The following is a 22,688-nucleotide window of genomic DNA, read 5'->3' as shown; positions in this document are numbered from 1 at the left end:
AATCAAAGCAAAGCCAGTGGTTCAATACTTTGGTGTCTATGAAACGACCTTCAGTGTATGTTTTCCTATTTCAAGCTGGAAGATATTAAGAGGGGGGTAAGTAATGACAGGGCGCCATGTTTTTTAAAAGTATTTGTAGAGAAAAACTAAGATGATGTGTCTAGTTTTGGGGAGAAACAGTTTAAAGTTGGTTTCTTTAGTGGACAACTCTAGCTTTATCTTTTATTTTATAGGGACAAGGAACACTTGGGTTTCCTAGGCAGCAGGCACTGGTTCCGCTCTTGGCCCTACCACTAGAAACTTGCTATGTACCGCCTTGGACCACTCAGAACCTCCCCAGACTGCAGATCCTTCCTCCTCCCTAATGTAACTTGGGAGAATCACAACCAACCATTGCATCAATAGCTTAAAAAATGAATCCTTTCTTAGCACTGCAGAAAGTCTCCTTCATTCAGATCTCTGATCAAATGTGACTCCCTCGATTTCCCTGAATACCCTATATAAAATAATACACTTCTATCTCAATCATTTACTTGATTATCCTGCTTTATGTTTGTCACCAGTCTCCATCTCTACACAAAACTGTGAATTCACCCACTTACTTCTTTATTGCCATGATTCCCAGCAGAAAACGTTCTGTAAAGACTCTGAGTACTCTTATGCCTAGACCAGTGATATGCTTTGACAAACCATGCAAAAATGTATGTGATGAATTAAAATTAGTTGTCACGGGACCTTAAAATATGACAAAATATTCTAGGCTGAGGTTACGTTGGCCAGTCCTGAAGATTACAGTTACCCAAATGACAATTCCCCTTGCATGGGAACAAACTCCATGTCTCACCTCCAATGCTTTTGTTCTTCCATCTGTCATTTAAATATAATGGCATGTTTATATTTTTCTATTAATAGATTATCTAATGTACGACATGGTCCAAACTAGAAATCCCTCCCATTTGAAGCTCCAGGTTATATAGGAACAGAAAATTTAGTCCCTCCAGAACGAATTTCTTTAAACCACAAGTCACAGGCAGATTTAAGGAGTCTTGATTAGTCTACAAGGGCTGACTACCTAAGAGGAGGCACGATGGGAATGAAAAGCTGCCAGAGGCAAAGGCTTGGCACATGCACGGTATAGCTACTGGAAAAGCATTCAGTTCTTCTGTCATGAACAACACTCTTGGGCTTCTGTGACAACCACAGAACTTGCCAGTATCTTTTGGCAATTTGTCGTAGAACCATTGGATTTTAGAGTTGACTGGATCTTAGAAATTCACAACCCCCCCCACCCTCAATTTACGAATGAGGAAATAGAGGCCAAGAGAGGTTAAGTGACTTCCCAAGGGTCATAGAATTAATGAGTTGACGGGGTGCAGAGACCCAGATCTCGTGATCGCCACACCAGAATGAGTGTCAGAAAAGCCCCCAAAACTCTACAAGTATGTCATCAGAAATAAAAGGAAAAGGTAACTAATCCAGAAGAAAAGTCTGGGAAGGAACACTGAGTGACTTTGAGTGTAAATCAATCCATGACTTAAGATATTGCCACGTATATTCTTTTTTGGAAAAGCAGATAAGCAGACAATAATTAAGAAAAAAATAAGCTAAAATATTATACTGGTTTTTACCTTGTAGCCATTTGTTGTCTCATTTTTAATAGGTTTCGGTGTAATATCTTATACACTTAGTGACTATTCCATTTCGCTGACCTCTAACTCATGCCTTCCAGTAATCAAAAGCAGCTGACTTTAATGTGCCAGCGCTTTAGTGTGAAGGAGGTTAAGGCTGCATTTGTGTGCAATCAGGTTAAGATTGGCTCCAACAGGAGAGAAATCCATACATATGTTGAAAAGATCTGAAAAATGCCTGTATTCCCAACCTGATTACGACTACATTTTTGCATGGTTTGTCAAAGCAGATCACTGAAATCAAGTCAAGATGTAAAATGGGATAAAGTGGTTTTCTTCTCCATTCTTCCATTAATCACCATGACCTATGGAAGAAAGGAAATTTTCCCTCTCTCACCTGAGGCAAGGTGGGATACTCCGCTGAAAGTTATGCCAATTTTATCAACTGGTGCTCAAGTTGCAAAATTATTTTTTTTTACTTTTCATTTCCTACATTTGTAAATAGAAGCTTTTTTTTTTTTAATTGGAGAGTAACTTTCCATTTCTATCAACAATTCTATTTTAGTTTTCTTTTTACAAAACATAAAACAAGTTGATTCAACTTTCTGAACTTACTAAACTTAAAGGTCATATAAAATTCAATTTATTCAACTGAGAATGTCGATACAGGGATTAGAGTGATAGCTGCTCTCTCTCTCCTAATAATATTTGGTACAACTTAAATATGAACTAAATCAGAGTTCATTACTAGTTCACTTTTCAAAAAGATTACTAGCAGATGACACACAAACATTTGTTTTGACATAATTTCAACTGCTGATGGTGTCAGGTTATATTCTGTGAAGACAGTATACTGTTGCTAGAAGCAAATATATATATATATATATATATATATACACACATACATACACACACACACACACACAAATGCTATAAACATAGGTTAACAATGTTGCTGTTATCTACAAAATCTTCAAGCAAGACTGGGGCTAGGTCAAAATAATTTTGGAGGGGAGGGGAACATGCTGGTTCTTGTTACACATAAGCATGTTCATTATAGGAGCATTTTCGGGTTAATTTTTGTTATTAACGTAAACCACAATTGGGGGACCACATTGCTGGAAGAGGAATGGTAGGGGGTAGTTACATAAACAATATACAACAAAGAAAGTCTTTCTTTCCAATACCTGAATACATCAGGTTTGTTTTTAGGCACAAGGTTGCAGGTTAAATGCTCTCAGCTATCCAAGAAGTGGCTTATTAGTTTTGTAAGAAAATATTTTCTTTTATTTTGACTGAAAAATACTCAGTTTAACTGAACAAAACCATCCTTGTTAGTGAAAAGCAGACCCAAAAAAACTTTATTTCAAAGACCCAGCAAAGAAAAGCAAAACTAATTCAAGAGGAAAAGCTGCCTTCCTAATAGTAGCTTCTGAATCTGGATCTAATAGTTCTCAAAAGCCGACAGGAGTCTTCAAGTCTTCAAAGTTTTGTCTTCCTCTATGGGTCATAGACATCCCTAGGCGGAAGCGTACTAGGGATATAAAACCCATTTAAGCGGATATATATTCTCTTTCTGGGCTACAGCCGCAGAGCTGGAAAGCAATGCACCAACAGCGAGAATGAAGGCAAACAAATGTTTTGATTATTTTCAAGGGCGATTTTCCAAACACCACTTTCTTTTTTGCTTTTCTATTTTGCACACTAGAAAAACCCCCACTTCATCTCTGGCAATGTATCGTCTGCTGGTGTGAAAACGAGAACAAGAGATTATGTTCTCAGAACCACAGCAACAATGCTAAAAACTGCATTTCCCTGTACTGACTGGGCTCCCTCCAGCACCTAAGCTTTTCCTAATTTGTAAATGGGCCGAATCCTGTTATTACAGAATAATTACGGCAAATCAGCACAATTACTACAAAGACATGAATAAACACACACATACCAGTAGCTGTTTTCTACAAATTATTATCCAAACAAAGGGAACCGGCTAATTATGGTAACATTAAGACAACGTTTATTCTTTCCAGTGTTTGGGCAAGTTTATTTTAAGTTGTCATCTTCAACTAGTAACGACGCAGATGATTTTACAGATTTCATAAACCTTTCTAATCTAAACTCTTCTCAGTTGAAAGTTGGCCACTTCCCTCAGAGCGACATCTGCAAAGGCCTGATTTTCCCGCTTTTACAGTCCATCAGCAACACACACACAAACACACACTCTCTCTCTCTCTCTCCTAGAAATCTCACTTTAGAAAGCTCATTTGTCATGCACTCTTCTAAATCATTTTGAGGCATTGTGAAAATGAAATACTCACTTTATATTCTTCACAATTTAAGCACTTGTCTTGTAAATGAGTACAGTGGGAAATTTTCCCCTGTCTCCGATGTTATTTCCAAGTTTCCTTTGTGCTGCTCTGGGGGGGGAGGAGAATCAGAAAGCACACAGCGCACGCGGGGCAGGAATTCTGTAAACTCACCTCCTGGACAATGCCTCAAGGCCATCTTACACCTCCTGGATTCAGCAATGGTTGGACATGGTATCGTATCCTTTGCTGGCTTTTTAACAATTTGCCGTGTTCTGGTTTCCAGACCCCATTTAAATCCACATGTGCGATTATTTCTGCTACAAGTTCCCCATTCACTCCAATGACCAACTTCACATCCTTCTAATAGAGAAAAAAAACAAAAACAAACAAAAAACACAGATAATGATTTGGTATCCATTTGCTCCGCTGCCCTCAAATGTATATAGCTGTGTTTCTACACAACCCCCTTCAGATAAATTCAGTTGTACAGCCCACAAAGAGATCTGTATTCCCCTTTTGGATGCTTCAATTTTTTGAACCAGAGGGTTACTTTCAGCTATAAGAAGCAACTACCACATAAGTAATTTAAAAACTATTACTTTGTTTCTTAGTTCATTTTTTTGAAGGACTATTAGTCCATTCTAAAGTTACAGAAATATATACTCTTTAAAAGAGTCAACAGCTAAAATCTACAGAAGATCCTCTTTTCAAACCAGGACAGAAGACAAAATATTACATGTTCATCCTGGATGCCCCCATAGTAATTCGCAAGTATGTTGGGTTTTTTGTTTGTTTGTTTGTTTTATTTTGTTTTTTCAAGTATGTTAGTTTTATTTGGGAAGTCAGTAGTTCATGAAAAGGACAGGGATTTTATTTTGCATTTTCTGGTTATCTGAATTCTTTTAACAGGTATCTGAAAACCACAGTATGTATTTCTTACTTCCTAAATTGGTGCTCTATCTCATATAATCGGGTACAGTCAGATATTTAAAAATGTTTGTTTATACGTAAAAGCTTTCAGCATCTCCTTTTGTAAATTCATACACTAGCAATGTCAGCTAACGTCCAAACCCCTGGATTGACTGATAAAAGGATAAAAATACGTAAAGTTAAACCTCCTCTCCAAATTCACCATTAAAATGCCCCTTCGAACTAGCAGATTAAGGACCTGGGCCTGGAGTCCATACACATTATTTTAACATTTCAGATCTCAGTAGGCATCGTGGTTACTCGAGATTTTTCAAAGCTGTTTAAGATTTTTATTTAGGGAAGTACATAGGGCTCTATCTGTAATTTTTTATATTTAAGGATTTCGTAAGAGTTTCCACTTAACATGTGTAATGGGTGTGGGTCTTGTCTCTCAAAAGCAAATCCAACATTCTGTATATTCTGTTCTAGTGGCTTTTTTAATAGTGTGTCACCTGTACGAATGTATGAACCCACACATAAACAGGAACATAAGTACACATTTCTTCAAAAACCTGTCATTTAAATGTGTTCTCCCCAAACCTTCAAATATATAATTATAGACTCTTTCAACAGTATTTCTGCAGAAAGAAGTTCTTATTTTTTTTAAGTCTCCATTTTAAGGGGATGGAAAGCTTCGCTATAATACATAATTCTGTTATAGGTCATATCAGATGTATAATATGTCAAATAAAATTTGTGAGTGGGGGTGCAAGTGGGTGTGGGGACAATGTGTATTCCTAATTATTCATGAACAGGGTGTAGGTGTATATTAAGTTATGCATTCTAGATATCTAAATTTAGTAAAACATTGTTTGAATGTACTTTTGCAACATGCAATCATCAACAAAATCCATTTTGCACAAAACATTTCTTCCCAGTTTTTTTAAATGGCTAAACAAGAAACTCCATAATTAATCTACAGAACCAAAGTGACAGAACAGCTGACTACATGGTACTACTTGAAAATTGTTTTTCTTTTACACAAAATGTTTTTCTCTAACAGTTATTAATAATTTAAGGTAAGAAATACAGGAGTTACAAATGATAAAGCCATATCAGCACTTTAACAGTTGAACTAGCTAACACACAACTAGCAAATTTTATAGTAAGATTTAGCAGGAGACTACCCATGTCTTGATGCCTAAAAAATTCAGCAAGTCAGCAAAGACCTTAAGTAATAGTCAGTTCTAATTAACAACAAGAGAACCAATTTGTTTTTGAGTTGAATATATCCAGCATGCATTATTTTTCAAGAATCAGGTGTTAAAATAAAAGTCTGAAAGTTACATGAAAACTACTCACCCACACATTCCATGGATTCATCTAATGGTGCAAAACCATCTGGACATTCATCAAAGCAGCGGCCTCTATGCAAATAAAAGCCGACTTTGCACTTGGTACAAAAGTCTTTGCTAAAGCAAGAATCACAGTTTTCTATTCTGCATCCTAAAAAACAATTTTAAAGAGAAAAAGAAAATTTCAGTCAAGAGAAATTGACTGTTTTGCAAATAACACGTGTTTTGCAAATAACGCTCACAAATTTACCAGTTAGCTCCATCGAAATTCTAGTGGTCAGAGAAATATGTGTTCAACTCATTTGTTTCCTAATGCCATCGCATTCTAAATCACTCCTACCTCTTCCAACAGCTTACCACATCAATGGCCTAAGACAGCATTCCAGCCTAGGGCCGTAGACAGCATAAGACCCTTCAGAAAATTTTGCAACTCCAAATGAGATTAAAACAAAGGATTGAAAAGAAAAAACATGCCCACTACAAATTGCATTGCTGTTAGGACTGAAATCTGTTCTACTCTTCAAAAGACCTACAATGAAAAACAACGGGGACACTCTAACCAGTATCTTCTGTTTCAGCACAGTAAATTAAAATTCTGTTTAATGCTGGTCAGTGCTGGCATTTACTTCTAGCAGAAGGTATCTTAACTTGGAAGGGTAGTGTAGGTCACTAGTTTGCAAACCTACAACTTGCCAAAGGCTTTACATTTCCCTTTAGTCTTTATAATAATCCTACAAAGTGGGCAGTAGTATTCCTATTTTGCAAAAAAGGAACCTGAGATTAAGAGAAGTCACATAGCTGATAGTTGCTGAGCTGGTTCTGAGAGGCCCCCAGATTGATTGCCTGCTAACTCTGTAATCTTTTCTCTATAATGCACTAACAGAATTTTACTAGTTACAGATTGTGAAAAAGAAGTGCTTTTTAGGGGGCACCTTGCTGGCTCAGTCATTAAGCATTTGGCTCAAGTCATGATCCCAGGACCCTCGAGCAGGTAGCCTGCTTCTCCCTCTCCAGTTCCCCCTGCTTGTGTTCCTTCGCTCACTTCCCATCATAAATAAATAAAATCTTAAAAAAAAGAAAAAGAAAAAGAAAAAAGTGTTTTTTTAAGTCTGCCAGGTCTGGGTTTGAATCCTAGCTCTGCTCTTAGCAGCTCTGTGACTCAGGACAACAATAGGCCTCTGATTGTCTATTTCCTTCTGTATAAAACAGGGACGTCACTGACTTTATGAGGCCGTTGCAAAGATTTGTAATAGCATATGCAAACCGACTGGCTTATAATAGATGCTCTGCACACAGAAACAATAGATTAGAAACACGTGTTTTCCCACTAACCCACACACATTACAACAAAGTGTAAAAAGAAGAGCTACTTTATAGACTAAGTATCCTAGGTCAGATCCCCTGGTAGGCCAGGGATATCTGGACCAGAGATAATTGGCTTGCACAGGTGAAAATAAATGTACCCGACTCTTCGAGGAAAGAGAAGAAGGTTGGAGGATTCATTAAAAGCTCAGATTTTTGACAGATTATAGTACATATTAGTTAAAACAGATTTAATGGATGGCAATTAACAATACATAAAGCTCTATGAAAACTCCATGGCATCACATTTATCCACTTAACAAGCCCCCGAATGCCACTATTGGATCTGGTCCCTTAAGGATTCAGAAAAAACTTTAAAATGGACAGTTCCTGTAAGCAAAGAGATAATGGGATAGAAAATATAACTGAAACAGGAAAGCACTGAATAATTTGAAAATCAAGAAAATAAAGTCAAAAAGTAGAATTTAAAGAAAAAAGTGGTTGAAATAGATTGCATTTTAAATAATGACAAGGTTCTGTACCTATAAAAAGAAAATGGCAACTCTTCACCTCTCAATTTGGGGTTAGACAGGTCTTCGTGGATTAAACGACCTCCATGAAGCAGCTAACTCAATCTGTAAGATCTTACCAAACTTACAGTTGGAAAACCCACTATGTATGGGTGAAAGTCTGTAGTCCAATTATACTACTGCTCTTTTCCGGAGGATGGTGGATAAAGAAGACGAGTTTATCACCCCATAAAATGTGCATTTGTAATCTTAAATGCTGTAGCCTGTATTTTAATGAGATGGTGGTCTACAGCTGGCCAGTAGCTTCTTAACCGTAGTCAAAACCCAGGACTTCAGTCCACAAATTGTTAGTTTTCTTGCTTTTTTAAAAAGCAAGCAGCCCTTCCTATCGGTTGAATTATTTTCCAAGAAATGATAAACATTCCGAAGATAAAACAGAACTGAGGGGTGAAGAGAACAAAGCATTTACATTAAGAAAAGAGGACTCTACACTTCATAAATCAGCTCTTATCTACAAAGTCTGAGTTTTCTTTAAAACATGGATTACAACAATAAGCTCTTTGGCCTAAAAGTTGCAGCAATGAGCATTTGGAAATAATGTTACAAGGTCCTCTGCTAATTTTGAACTGTTAATTGTAGCTCACCTTCCTCATTTCATTCCATGCCCCTAATACCAGTTCATAGAATGTGGAATTTCTGAAATGACTATCATTCTCTGTAAAGTCTCTTAGGACTTCTTCAGGCATAAATCCTGCTTAAAGAAAGCTCGATTATTTGTCCTCAAATTTAAGTAGAATAAATATCTGACACATTTAAATTGTAGACTACTTCAGCCATGAAAAAGCATGAGGTGAATTATGAGCAATGACTGAGAATAAGCTCTAAGATGCATCATTAAGTGAAAAAGGCAAGTTGCAAGATATAGAGAATGTGGTACAAGAAAACTCTGCTTGGGTGTGCGTGCGCACGTGACTGTGTGTGTGTATGTGTGTGTGTGTGTGTAGGAGCTTCGAGAAATTAATTTGGGAAAGGTGGTGGAATTTTGAAATAGGTTAAAAATTACCTATTTCTGAGTCATAGGAGTCTTTTGTAATTGTAATACATTTATGTATTAAAAGTAAAACAGAAGTTATTTCCATGAACGCTGTGACCTGCTTAAATTTACAGAAAATAATGCTATATGAATGTTCTGAAATAAAATCTTTTGATTCCAACTGGTAAGAATGAATCAAGGAATAGTATTCGATCCCCAATTTCTTCAGAATTGGAAATTCTGAAAAATTATGTGCATCACGTTATACCCCTTATAATGCCTTAGCCTTCGAAACACACAGCTGTTTGACCATCTCTGGTCCAGTATTCTTTGTTTCTGTATGTTCCAGGGTGCTTTTCCTTCATTTAAGTCATTAGGGGAAAAATCCCTAAATATTACTTGTTCAACAAAGCATTTAAACAAAAGCTTTGATTGGCACCAAGTTCTAACATCATCTGCTGACCTTCATGGTCTCAGCGACTCGACCACAAACAAAACCAGTGCAGACGGCCCACACACTCAGCAGCCTAAAGGGACACAACTCATCTAATCACCAACACCTTTGAACTGAAAGCTTTTTAAAACAACAGCATAAGCCACCTACCCTGACAATCTGTCCCTTGACAGGCTTCCTAGAAACCTTTCCTCACCAACTCAGCCCCATGCACAACCCCCTGTCCCATTCAGCTACTTCTAGAACTAACTCTTCTGTTTTGGAGAAAACCACTCTGTATGGCCTCACAGTTCTGGGCTTTCCCCTCCAGCCTGTACCCATACTCCCAGAAACTTCTTCAACTAGTTATCCTTAAATAAGTGAGATTCACATCAACTTGATTAATACCTTTATAGAAAAGTGAAACATTCTCATTATAAATAAAAAATTCAAAACAGGTGCAGAAGATACAGATATACTCTTATTTACCTGAATGGTACATCACGCCTGCTTTCCAGAAGTAGGCATCCTATTAATAGTCTGAGAAAATCTTTCTGTTAATCTTACCAATAAACGAGTTTTAAAATACCAACAGGATGATTCAGTAGACTGATGAACTTCAGAAAACTCTATACGGCTTAAGAAAACAAGAATACCAAAGTTTGCTAAACATGGGGCTCTGTAAAAATCTGTACCGTAAGGCCTTATTCAGAAATAAGACCCTGGTTCAGCCAACTTACATGCTTCTAAATTACAGCGCCTCCTCAAAAATGTAATCCAAGCGAGCTCTGCCAATGTCGGTTTAAGTAAAATTACTGTCCAAGTGAAACTGTGTCCAAATGCAATCTGATGGGGCTGTCATTTGGCAAAGGGAACTTACTGTGGCCAAGAAACAAAATAGGGTAGCTACCCTTCTCCTGTCCTTCCACGGTATCCATACAGGCTCCATTATAACATTCTTCAAATTATACTGAATTTTCAGTTCAACAGTTCATTCTAAGCATTCTCCAAAAATGGAGCATGTGTCAGGTATTGTACCAGACCCTGAAAACCTAAAATTATAATACCCACTCCCTGGGCTAGAGGAGCAAAAGCTACAGGGAGGGGGCCACGAGGTACTCACACAGCGTTGCAACACAGCGTAGTAGATATTAAAGGCATGTGCTGTGTACATTAGAGACAGAAAAGACAGACCCATTTCTGTTCTGCCATTACAGTTTTTTTTTTCTTTTAGTCTGTAAATTCTTTATTTCTAGCATAGTGCCGGACACATGGTGGAGTTTTCATGCTCACCAAGTGAACTAACATAAGTGCCATTTAAAAACTCAATTCCTTTATATTTAAAAATTCATCTGGATGCCTAGTAGGAGATTGCTTGCACATGCCCTGTAAATATCTTTAATACAGAAAGAAAAGCCACGGTTGCTGGAAGGGACTGCAAATCTTACTGGAAGAACAAATAATGCAACACCTGAAAACAATCATAGTTGAGAACGTAAGTACCGAAGCATGGCTGGGAATACATGTCACAGAAGTTGGAACATCAGCTGAGCAGGTTTGAGAGAGACCCCGGGAAGAGTCGAGCCTCAGCCACTGCAACTCCATTCAGAATTCCGCAATAGAGAAAACTCACAGGGCACATGATGGACCTGACGAAAAGGGGCTTCCGTGAGCGGGAGATTAGAATCGGGAATGGCTACTTGGGTGTAGACTGTTGTAGGTACGGAATTCCACTTCTTATTTTACTTCATTTCAAACAAGGAAGTTAAATTATAAATTTGTAGATTTCAAGTATTTAAGTAATAATTAATAAAAATGAAGATTGGTTCAAGCTTAGGGCTTGGTCTGACTAGCAGTGAGAGGTCTTCATAGATTCTTTTTTAAAAGATTTTATTTATTTATTTGACAGAGATCACAAGTAGGCAGAGAGGCAGGCAGAGAAGGGGCGGCGGGGAAGCAGGCTCCCCGCTGAGCAGAGAGCTCAATGCAGGGCCCTAGGATCCCAGGACCCTAGGATCATGACCTGAGCGAAAGGCAGAGGCTTTAACCCACTGAGCCACCCAGGAGCCCCTCTTCATAGATTCTTGAGCAGGAGAGAAACATGACCAAGAGGGTACCTGGTTTGTTCCCTGATTTCAACAGATAGAAGTACCAGGAGGCCAAGCATCATGCTGGGGAGCTAAAAGGCACAGATGAAAAAGCAAGGTTCCCATACCTCAGGATCTTGGTCTACTAGAAGCAAAACTACACAGGGAGGCAATGCGATAGTAATGTGATTACTCTTTCGTATATACAGAGTGAGCGGGGGAGTGCATACTTTCAGGAAATTAAGTTTCCTGAAAGAAGGAAGAGAGTGGGGTAAGAAAAACCACCAAGAGGCTCAACACTAAGTGGTAAATGTCACGGGAAAGGGAGTTACAATCCATCAGTAGAACTGGCAAACTGTGTGGAAGAGACGAAAAACAAAAAGAAACCAAAGATCCTGTTACCCACTTCTCCATTGGTGTCCCTGCCCTCTCCAGGATTTGGCACACCAAGAGAGTTTTATCTTCCCACCAAAATCTAGGTGACAAGAACCATCTGTTAACTGAATAGCTCAGAATGGCCAATAATAGAAACAAAAGAATTAAACCTTAAATTAAAAGCAGAGAAAAACCAGCCTTTGTTAAGCTCAATTGTGATAATGTAATCTATATTGCAATTAAATACTGGAGAAAGGGAAGCAATCAGTGAGGTAGAGAGGACCTCAGACACATACAGATACATCCTTTCCTATTCATTCTTCATAATCAGGGCTGTTGGGTGGGTATAAGCAACCTTAGCACACCATGAAAATCTGACTGCTTACTGTCCATCTGCCCTTTACTGGGTATCTCCATTCAGCATTCCATTCAGAATGTAAAAGACGCTGACACCCACTAGGAGTATTTGGTCTCTGGACTGGAGTTGTAAGTATCAAGGAGCATTAAGCCAGCCCCTGCAAAACCCTAGAGCATCTCCACTCAGGGTATGCTAAAGCTTTAACAGAAATTCACGGCACAGGTTGTTCCAAAAGACATTCAAAATTAGAGTGTTAGCAATTTTTCACATGGGAAGTACCAAACTGTGTAACTTAATATGGGAGTTTTTAATTGTTTAAATATTTTTAGGCTTCTCTAACAACTTCAAATACTGCTGTTTAACATTTCTTCTCAAAACTTGCAATGGCTTATGTATCCCTAACTAAAGTTTTTAAGCTTTATGTTACCAAAATCATGCATTTCCAATATATACCATTGCAATAATCCCATTAGCCTAGGGACTGTTGAAAACTATGACCTAAAATTTAAAATTACATTTTTTGTAGTGTGGTCTAAATTACACATAGCTCTTTAGAAGCTTCATTATGTTTCAACCAAAAAATAACAATAATAAAGGACATATTCAGAGGTTTCAGGGCTCAGTGTTCCATACTTAACAACTGAGCAATTTTTGGATGACATAGAAAACCAGCACTGCTAAGTTAAAAGAAGACCCAGGGTAGAAATCTGTGTAAAACCTACTGGAATGGGGTTAAGTCAAGATTGTCCTGCCTAGTTAGGAGAATTAGCAGAGAGTGAAATTCAACTATGTCAAGTGCAGAATAGGAACCAAAGGCAGAAAATAAGAACTATGTTGAGAAAATAGCGGCCTTTCAAATAGCACAGTGGTTAGCAGATCCGGGGTCAGAATCTTGGCTCATTTACTATTATGTGACTGTGGGCAAGTCAACAAAACTCTCTGCCTCGGTATCATCATCTATAAGAAGAGGTAACATTAGTTCCTATCTCAGAGTTGTTGAGAGAATTCAGAAGGGTTGACAAAGGCAAGGATTTCAACATTGCTTCTACTGTGTAATTAGTGATCAGAGAATGCGAGCTAACATGAGTATAGACATTTACCAACTAGGACAGTCCAAGGATGGTGGATGAAAGGAAGCACAAACAAGATACAATACTCCATGGTAGTGGATATGTAGGTACATATGTATATATAATCATTTTGATAAATTTTTATGTATGTGCACTACTCAAATGAAAGACGTTACTCAAACACCAACACCTGTAGTCAATATAATGGCTTTAGCTTTGTTTAGGTCATGCGCCTAAAGAAATGGAATATAATTATTCATTGGTTACCTACATAGAAAGTCATCTACTTCAAACATTAGGAACCAGGACTTAGCAAAACAGAGCTCCAAATGTAATTTTGCCCTTAGTAGGGGAAATTACATACTCTCTGTGCCCTACTCCATTCAGCAACAGTGAGGAGGGGGAAAATACTAGACCTAACCGTATCAGATGATTGTTTGGAGTACCAAATTTAAGATGAGAACAAAATGAACAGGTGAAAAGTACCACATAAAAATTGTATTGCTCCCTAAAGCTAAATAAGGCCACCCAAAATATTGTTATTCAACAGATATTGCTTGAAGAGCTCAGTGCCCCTTTTTAAGTACAATGAAAATGTTCAATTTTTGAAGTACACTAGGGTAGTCTATCATAGCCATTAGGGTATTGACCACAAGGGCAGTAAATTTCTCACGTTGGTTTTAACTTTAATCAAGTTGCAATTAGGTAGGATGAATGGAATCCAGCCAGAAATTTGCATATTATTTTTCAAGTAGCTATAAGAGTTCTATCTTATATGCCAAAATGTCCTTTATTTCAACTTTGGAAAATACATATACTATCAAAACTACCTCTTTTCTCCCAACTCATTTTACATTTTTGTAACAGTTCATTTTTAAAAAATACCCAAAACTCAAATTTGTGAAATATGTTAGTAGATGCACTCTAATATCTGGATGTTTAAGAACTGTATCTTGCCAAGGGGGGGGAAAAAAGCCACAACTATATCTTGCCCACCCACACACACACAAAAAATCTGAAGAAACACTGAGGTTTGTGTATAAAATCATGTGGTCAAACAATGAGGAACTATAAAAATGTTGGCTCCATTTTTTGTATATTCAAGTAATGCATATTTGAAGCCATTCTCAAGATAACTGAAATTAAAACACAGACACATTTGCCTTGAATACAAAACTAGGTGTTTAAAGGGACTTTTTTACCCACTTAAAGCAAATCAGAGGGGAGGGCAATTACCTCAAAATAAAACAGGGAAGGAATGTGATAACAGTTTTAAAAAAATCATATGGCAAATTAATGTCTCCTATCAAATTTTATTTTCCTACCAAGCAGCAGATTGCTCATCCTGGTTACTCTTTGTGCTTTTCCTTTTTTTGGAAACTTGTCAACCTTCCATACGAAGGTAGAACCAGAGCAGCTTAATGAACTTCAGACCTGGAACTTCGCTGAATTTCTCCAAATACTGGAAAATGCATTTCTCTCCACCCAACGAAACAGGAGAGCATATGGAAACTAATACAGGCCTTGCTTGCCACTCAACCCTCATGCAAGGAAGACAAAAACAATCTCTTAAATCCCTTCACACTCCCAAATCGGCAAACTTTTCCCCTAAAGGGCCAGGTAGTGAGTATTTTAGGTCTTGTGGGCCATGCCATCTCTGACTAAACTACTCAACTCTGTGGTAGAGCAAAAACAGACCTACACCTACAGTATGTAGATGATTCAGTGTGGCTGCTTTCCAATAAAACTTTATTTATGAGCACTGAAATTTGAAGTTTCACTTTTGTGTACTACAAAATATCACTCCTCTTTTGATATTTTCCCCAACCACTTAAATGCCTAACAGCTATTCTTACAAGAGCCCCTCAAAAAAAGTCGGCACTGGATTTTGCCCATAGGTCATAGTTTGCTAACCCCTGGGCTATGGAAATGATTCAAAGCCATGGGGCGTATTGCAAGAGAAAGGAAAAAAGAAAAAGGTTTCATTTTTAAAATCCCAAATGGTAGCTTTTAAGCTTAGGGGGGCATAGTGATGTCTGATTTACATCATCTGACAGTGCAGAGACGACAAATACCAAAGGAGTAAGAGGATGTGGAAATGAGTTATCCCAATGTGGGAACATTTTTAGTTCCATGTTTCTCATACCATACTGATAAATCAAGAAAGAGGACTCTCTATGAGTTGTCAATAGGTCAAAATTCTTTGCTTTTTTAATAAGCTTTTAGTTTCTTGATTACATGTGGCATTGACTTATCAGTGAAGGGCTGGTTAGAGAGAAAGAAGAGAGAATAACTTTACCAAGCAATGCCTTTTGGCTAAAGCCTGCATAACATTTATGTCTAGCACCATGGTCTGATATACCTGCCAACTCTGTTTGTGAAGATGGCTTTGTTAGGTCTGCTTACCCAGCCTGATGATAAAAGTAGGTATTTTCAGCCATGCTATGTATTGGCAGCTAACCCTCAGGTTTGTCAATGGACTTCTCAGAACTTGTTACCTGCTCTGTAAATGGGGATAATACTGCTTCAGTCCTAAGATAACCAGGAGCAAATTAAAGGATGGATGCGAATGCACTTTAAACACAAAGTGCAAAATAGAAGATTTATTTGCACAAAGGAAAACAGCACAAGATAGCATCTGCCTTCAAAACAGGGATACTGTCAAACTTGGGTCTAGACAGAAATAAGAGGCTCATTCAAAAAAATTACAAAGCCTGCAAGAAAATTAAACGTAAGCCCAAGAACTAAGACTTCGTTAATTAAATAGCAGAGCAGACCTCTTACTTTCCAACCATTAAGATCCTGATTAAAAATTAAAAAAAAATCTTCCTTTACAAATATTGAAAATTATAAAACCATGTTTGCCACAGAGAAGAAAATAGTTATTCCAGCTCTCAGGATATTTTATTTGATAGAATTTAGCTTCTAGAATAAATAGTAAGTGTGGCCCATTAGTTTTCTCCAGAGGGTTATCTAATATCATTAAGGCAGAGTGGTTCACAACAGAGGCTTTGTCTTGGCTGCCATGGACCAGCGTGTCAAACATCCCTGGGGTGAGGGGAATAATGTTTACCACAGTTGTTGGTGACATCTCTGATGTGGCTTACTTCTTAAATCCTTGATGGCTTAGTCACACTCGGGCTACAGGTCACAATGATTAGAACTAAGATGGTTCTGCTCCAGCCACAGGAGGACCACTGTCATCTTTGAAAGGCTCCAGTTGGTCATGTCATTTACCTGCTTTAAAATCCTTGGTGGCTTCCCTTTACTTCCAGGATTGGCTTGATTTGAGAGTCCAAGATCCTTCTGAGCAGAAGGATCTTCTACTATCCTCTTACTTTCCTTCTACTTCCTTCTATCCTTCTACTTCCCTAGTCTTGTCACCAGGGGTACTTGTACACCAGCTAGGGTGAAGTTTCCTCCACACTCCCCATGTCCTCCCAGCATACAGATACCTGAGACAACAAGGGCAATGTCCCTCTTTGGGAAAGAAACCAGCTTAAGAGAATACCCTTTCAAAGGGTGTCAAATTAAAGTGAGGACCTACCCCCCCCACCCCATTCGAAAAAGAGATTCTGAAGTTTAATAATATGTTTTATTTCATTTTCCACAAGCAGCAGCATGGTATTGTTAAAGAAACATAACTAAGTGACATAAATCAGACAGAAAGGCAAATATTGCATGATCTCACTTATATGTGGCATCTTAAAAAAAAGAGAGAGAGAGAGAGAGAGAGAGAGAGGAAAGAAAAAGAAAAAAAAAACTCGGGGGAAAAAAAAAAAAAAAAAAGATCAGGTTTGTGGTTACCCGAGGCTGAAGGTAGGGTGAGAGGGGAATTGAAAGGTGGTGGTCAAAAGGTACAAACCTCCAGTTGTAGGATAAGTGAGTACAAGGGATGCAAGTTCCAACAAGATGAACTATCATCAGTACTGTTTCTTGGTGTATTTGAAAGGTGTTAAGAGAGTAAATACCAAAGATCTCACCACATCTCATTTCTTTTACTTTATTCTTTGTATTTAAGTGAGATGATGGATATACCCAAATGTTCTGTGGTAACTGTCTAATAAAATATGTAAGTATAAGTATGCTATACACTTAAACATCCATAGTGCTATATGTCAATTTTATCTCAATAAAAATGGGTTAAAACAAAAAACAAAAAGAAACAGGTGTTAGCATCAGAGAAAATCCTGGATCTCATTCTTAGGTCTGCTTATGTGTCCTTGGGTAGGGTTCTGAGGCTCTCTGAGCTTGTTTTTTCAGTGATAAATTTGACTACCTACATCACAGGGTTGTTGAGAGAGCATTAGAAGAGCCATTCCCACCAGGAATTTGAGGAGAGGAGCTCGTCTGGACCAGCGAAAAGCAGTCATTTTTGGAGGTGGTTGTAGAATCGTAGAATATTAATCGTAGAATATTAGAGCAATGACCTCACAGCCTCCCTTACTTTTTCCAGATAAGGACACCGGTACTCAGAGAATATGAGCTTCACCCAACATCAGAGTACATCAGGACACCTGACTGGTGTCTAGCCCAGGAGCCAGCTGTGGACAGAGAAAGATCCTGAGAAGGATCCAGAGAAGGATCCTCTCAGTCTGTGTAGTCACCATGATCCCTCGTCTCCTGCCCATAAATACTCCCCTGCTCTTCCTGTCAAAACATGGCCCCAAATCATGGTTTACAAAGCTTCAGTTCACGTGGAAGCCATATTTCAGTCAGAATCTTTATCAACAAAGTCAAAACAAAAGAGAATTAGACTCTAAGATACCAGACACAATTGTAAATTAGAATATGAAATGTGCCAGGATACACAAAGTAATGGCAATCTCAAAGAACAAGTCAGGAGAAATGGAGAAGGCAAAGATGGGAGCTGGGGGTGGGGGTGGGGGGGATTCAGGATTACTGGAAGCCTCCAGTGTTTTCTATTCTATTGTGATCAGCTCAGCAGGGCACCCAGACAGATACAGGATTACTGATCACACTGATGATTAATGAGGGATGTAGGGAAGGGCACATACTTCTTCAAAATATCCTCATATGCTTAGGTGGTACTAAAACTTGACTTTTACTAAATACAAAGTGTCCTATTCAGTAATCAGTGACAGGTGGAGAAACATAATTATTACACTGTAGCAATCCTCAAAGTGGAGTTTCTGACCCAGCCCCTCAGCATCACCTGGGCACTTGTTGAAAATGGTAAGTTCTTGGGCAGCATCTCAGATCTACCATATCAGAGACTCGGGGCATAAGGGGTACCCCTCAGTGTTTTCACAGGTGTTAAACACCAAATGCCCCCTAACCCTTTGCTATCTAGCCATCCAGGTGGGGTGAAGACAGGAGAAAATAAAGCTAAGTTACACAATTTCCATAATCTTTCAATTACTGTTCTCACCTAACTGCTAGCATGTCCCTTCTCTGACCCCTTTTATGAATCTGTAATACACCTACCCCAATTGTCTCTTGTGCTTTAGCAGTACTTTGGGTAATAGTAATTTTAAAACACTTTTGTCTGATTTTTTAAGAATGCCTATTGCTATATTTTTAATTTAAATTCAATTAGCCAACATATCCATGGTCTGATTCTTATAAGTTTCACCTGCAACCCAATTGGGTCTTCAGTCCATCCATAAGAATCTTCTAAGTAAAGACATTCTTACTTTTTTATTTCTCATAGACTCCCACAAATACAGACATCATAACAACATATTTGTTAGTGGTCTGCATCTGTATAGATCTTTAAACACATATCATACAGACTTTATAGTTCTCAGAGTTCACAGTTGTTCAGATTTGATTAAAAATATTTTAAACATTTGTTAATTTTAAATACTGAGACCTTTCCCCAAATGCATCATTAAACTTCATGATTCAGAAATGGCAGGTGTTTCTAACAGCACTTGAACTTAACATGTAGTAATTCTTTAGAAACACCTAAACACTGGTCTTGAGTTGCCAAATTAAGGGATGGTTATATTTAACTACGAGTTTTCTCATATGTTCAAAATTACTAGTTTTTAAGCCTATGTCATTTCAAAAACATGTCAACAATCTCTTAGCCTAGAACACATTTTTACAAACTGCTTACATGAAGCAGAATCATAAAAAAACAGCAGAAAGAACTAAAAAACAAAAGTAGCAAATTCTCTGGATTCTGAGCTCATTTCTGTAATGTCTTGTTTACAAATGATTTTTGAAAATACACTGCCTCTGGCAACGAAAGTATATATTATTTTCTTATAAAAAATGAGCTGGTTCTTTTTCGGTCACTTCAGCTTCTTTCTGACCCTCCTCCTGGTAAATGAATAAAATGAAGCCTTGACTGATGGGAGCCAGATGATACTTCACAGTTTGCTGATTCAATAAGCATTCTGTTCAAGGCTAGTTTTCCCACTTAGGTTTTGGATGTTGTGTTCTTCTGTCTCTTCAGTGACCTTGTTTCCTCAACTGTCCCTCTCTTGCTCCACCTCATATGGCTCTTCTCCAATCAAGTCTTCTTCTATCTCTTCACACACACACACACACACACACACACACACACACACACGTGCTGATCTCCTAATCCAAGAGCCTTCTTGCTAGCATTAGATACTTTTCAACCAGTGCAGCAATGAAGGAAAAGACGACGACTATCTACAATCATGGTGTCTGCTTGCCTAAGACTCCACGTGCTCCCTCCAACCACAGCTATCAGGATAGTGCTCCAACAGAAACAATGAATTACTCCCCTTCAGGTCAACAGTTCTATTGTTTAAACAGTCCAACTCTGACATTGACCCCTTGCTACTTCCCAAGCCTTCCTACTTCTTTCTTCTGGGGTATCAGTCTCTGATTTTCTATTTTCCTGGTGACTCTGCCATAGGCTGTTCTTTGCCTGCTCTTAAAGGTCAACATTCTTCAGGCTTTAATCCTCAGCACTCCCCAACCCCCTCAGTTAATATCCTCTTCTTCTTGCCAAGGATTGAGATTAGACCTCCCTTGAGATCTTTGAACACTCACATCTAATAGCTCATTGGGTACCTTCCCTAGGACATCTCATACCACTTTGAGCTCATCATGTCCCCAAATCAACCATTCTCCACCATAATAGCCTTTCTCGCCAGCACATATGCTACTCCTCCTATATTCTGCACCTGATAAATTTCACTGTGCAGCTCCCAAGCCAAAATCATGAGTAATCTCAATTTCTCCTTTCATCTTTAGCCAACATCAAATTACCAAGTCTTATTGATTCTTCCTCACTCTCTCCATCTCCCTGCTTCCACTATGACTATCTTCATTCATTCATTCATTCATTCAACAAATATTTGTTGAGCCCCACTGAGTGTCACACTATTCTACATAGTATCAGCCTAAAGATGACAGCCTCAAATCCCTTTCCTCTTGGAGCTTACATTCTAGTGGGAGAGAAGAAGAAAACAGAGAAGAAAAATATACAGTATGTTAGTTACCCATAGTGCTAAGGAAAGAAGGGAGGAAGGAGGGAGTGAGAGGAGGAGGAAAGGAAGAAGGAATAAAGAAGGAAGGAAAGAAATAGCGGGATAAGGAAAGTTAACATTTTAGACAAATCAGCCAGGGAAGTTCTGATGAGGAAAAAGTTCTTCTCATTTCATTTTTTTAAAAGATTTTTATTTATTTATTTGAGAGAGTGAGAGAGAGAGCATGAGCAGAGGGATTGGGAGGAGGAGAAGCAGACTCCCGGCTGAGCAGGGAGCCTGATGTGGAGCTCGATTCTGGGACTCTGGGATCATGACCTGAGCTGACGGCAGAGCCACCCGGGTGCCCCTCATTTTTTTTTTTTTTTAAACCTTGATCCCTCTTGCCACCTTCGCTGCTGACTTCTCTTGAACTCTTCTTTAGTTCTACCAAAAGGAAAGTAGTTCCTGACTTTATCATCCCCCTTACTTGAAATCCTTCCTGGACTCCTTGTGGCTATGCAAGCTGGACCACCTCGACTGAGCACGTAAGGTCTGTTGTGCCCTGGTGGCCGCCACCGGGACTAGCACCGCTCCTGGTTAAGCAGTGCAACGGGGCCAACACCCGGCTTTTGACTGTTTCTGTGTCTCCACACCTTGACATGCGGCTTTTCTTTTCCTACCCATAATGCTTAGTCCTAATAATTCTCAAAACACCCATGGGCTTCTAAACACACTTCAGAAAGTGCATTTCACCCAGCTTAGATAACTTCATAAAATAAAAATCCCACAACCCACTTTGCACTCTTCTTTGAAAACTGAGAAAATGTATCTCTCGCAGAGGATCTGGCACAGGATAGAAGTGAATTATAGCGCCCTTTATCACACACTACACTGAGATAACTGCCTGTCTGCTTCACTCGAGTAGGAGTTCTCAACCTCAAGACTACTGACATTTTGGGCCAGATAGTTCTTGGTTGCAGGGGGCTGTTCAGTGCACTCTACAATGTTTAGTAGTATTTATAGCCTCTATCAACTAGATACTGGTAGCAGCCCTCAAGCTTTAATAACCAAAACCGTCTGCAAACTTTACCCAGTGTCCCCCAAGGGAGAAATCAGGCCTGGCAGAGAATCACTGCTCTATACCATAGCAACCCAAGGGCAGAAACTAACTATGACTCCTCATTATTGTATCTCCAGGTATCTAGTACAAAAGCCAGCACATAGTAGGTGTTTAATAAATGCATGTAAGAGCTACAATCCTGACTTCCAGTACCACAGAGTAGTTTTAATTCTTTTCACAAGGTATATGAAAGTATATATATTTTTATGGCTTCCTTCATTCAACATTACATTGTGAGATTTATCTATGTTGCTATATGTTGTGGTAGTTCATTTCCACTTTTTTAAATTCATGATGCTTTTTCCAATGTTCTATTATTTGGACATTTGGGTTATTTCCAATTTATAGTTGATATGGGCAATGTCATCATGAATACTTTTTTTTTTTAAGATTTATTTATTGGACAGAGAGAGATCACAAGTAGGCAGAGAGGCAGAGAGAGAGAAGGGGAAGCAGGCTCCCCGCTGAGCAGAGAGCCCGATGCAGGGCTCAATCTCAGGGCCCTGAGATCATGACCTGTGCTGAAAGCAGAGGCTTAACCCACTGAGCCACCCAGGTGCCCCATGAATATTCTTTTATATTTGTTTTGGTTACAAGTCAAGATGGTAGTTTTGTTGGAGGAGGAGAGAGGGGAGTAACGGGAAAGGGAGAACATGAGTGTTCTTGGGGGGCTAACAGTCCTCTTGACCTGTATTAGTGATTGCCAGTGTGTGTCCACTTTGTGATAATTCACTGAACTCTCCATTTATCATCTTGAACATAGA

The 22,688-nt window shown here is 38.6% G+C and overlaps 1 protein-coding gene across 3 annotated transcripts in view; it reads right to left on the bottom strand.

Annotated features, from left to right (window-relative positions):
- The window catches only part of RSPO2 (R-spondin 2), a gene marked incomplete at its 5' end in the record, with an annotated part of 153,872 nt that overhangs the window by 43,891 nt on the left and 87,293 nt on the right, over positions 1-22,688 (bottom strand). For 2 of the 3 annotated variants that reach the window (XM_080801888.1, XM_080801889.1), the window contains 2 exons: positions 4,109-4,297; positions 6,209-6,352. In XM_080801888.1, coding sequence (XP_080658014.1) covers positions 4,109-4,297; positions 6,209-6,352 — 333 coding nt within the window. The remainder of the gene's footprint in view (positions 1-4,108; positions 4,298-6,208; positions 6,353-22,688) is intronic. The other variant, XM_080801890.1, reaches the window with a different exon arrangement.

The sequence above is a fragment of the Martes martes genome (genome assembly GCF_963455335.1).
Source record: "Martes martes genome assembly, chromosome: 4".
In the NCBI taxonomy this organism is placed as follows: Eukaryota; Metazoa; Chordata; class Mammalia; order Carnivora; family Mustelidae; genus Martes; species Martes martes.
Note: the sequence above shows the minus strand (reverse complement) of the source record. Positions and strands in the feature narration are given on the sequence as shown.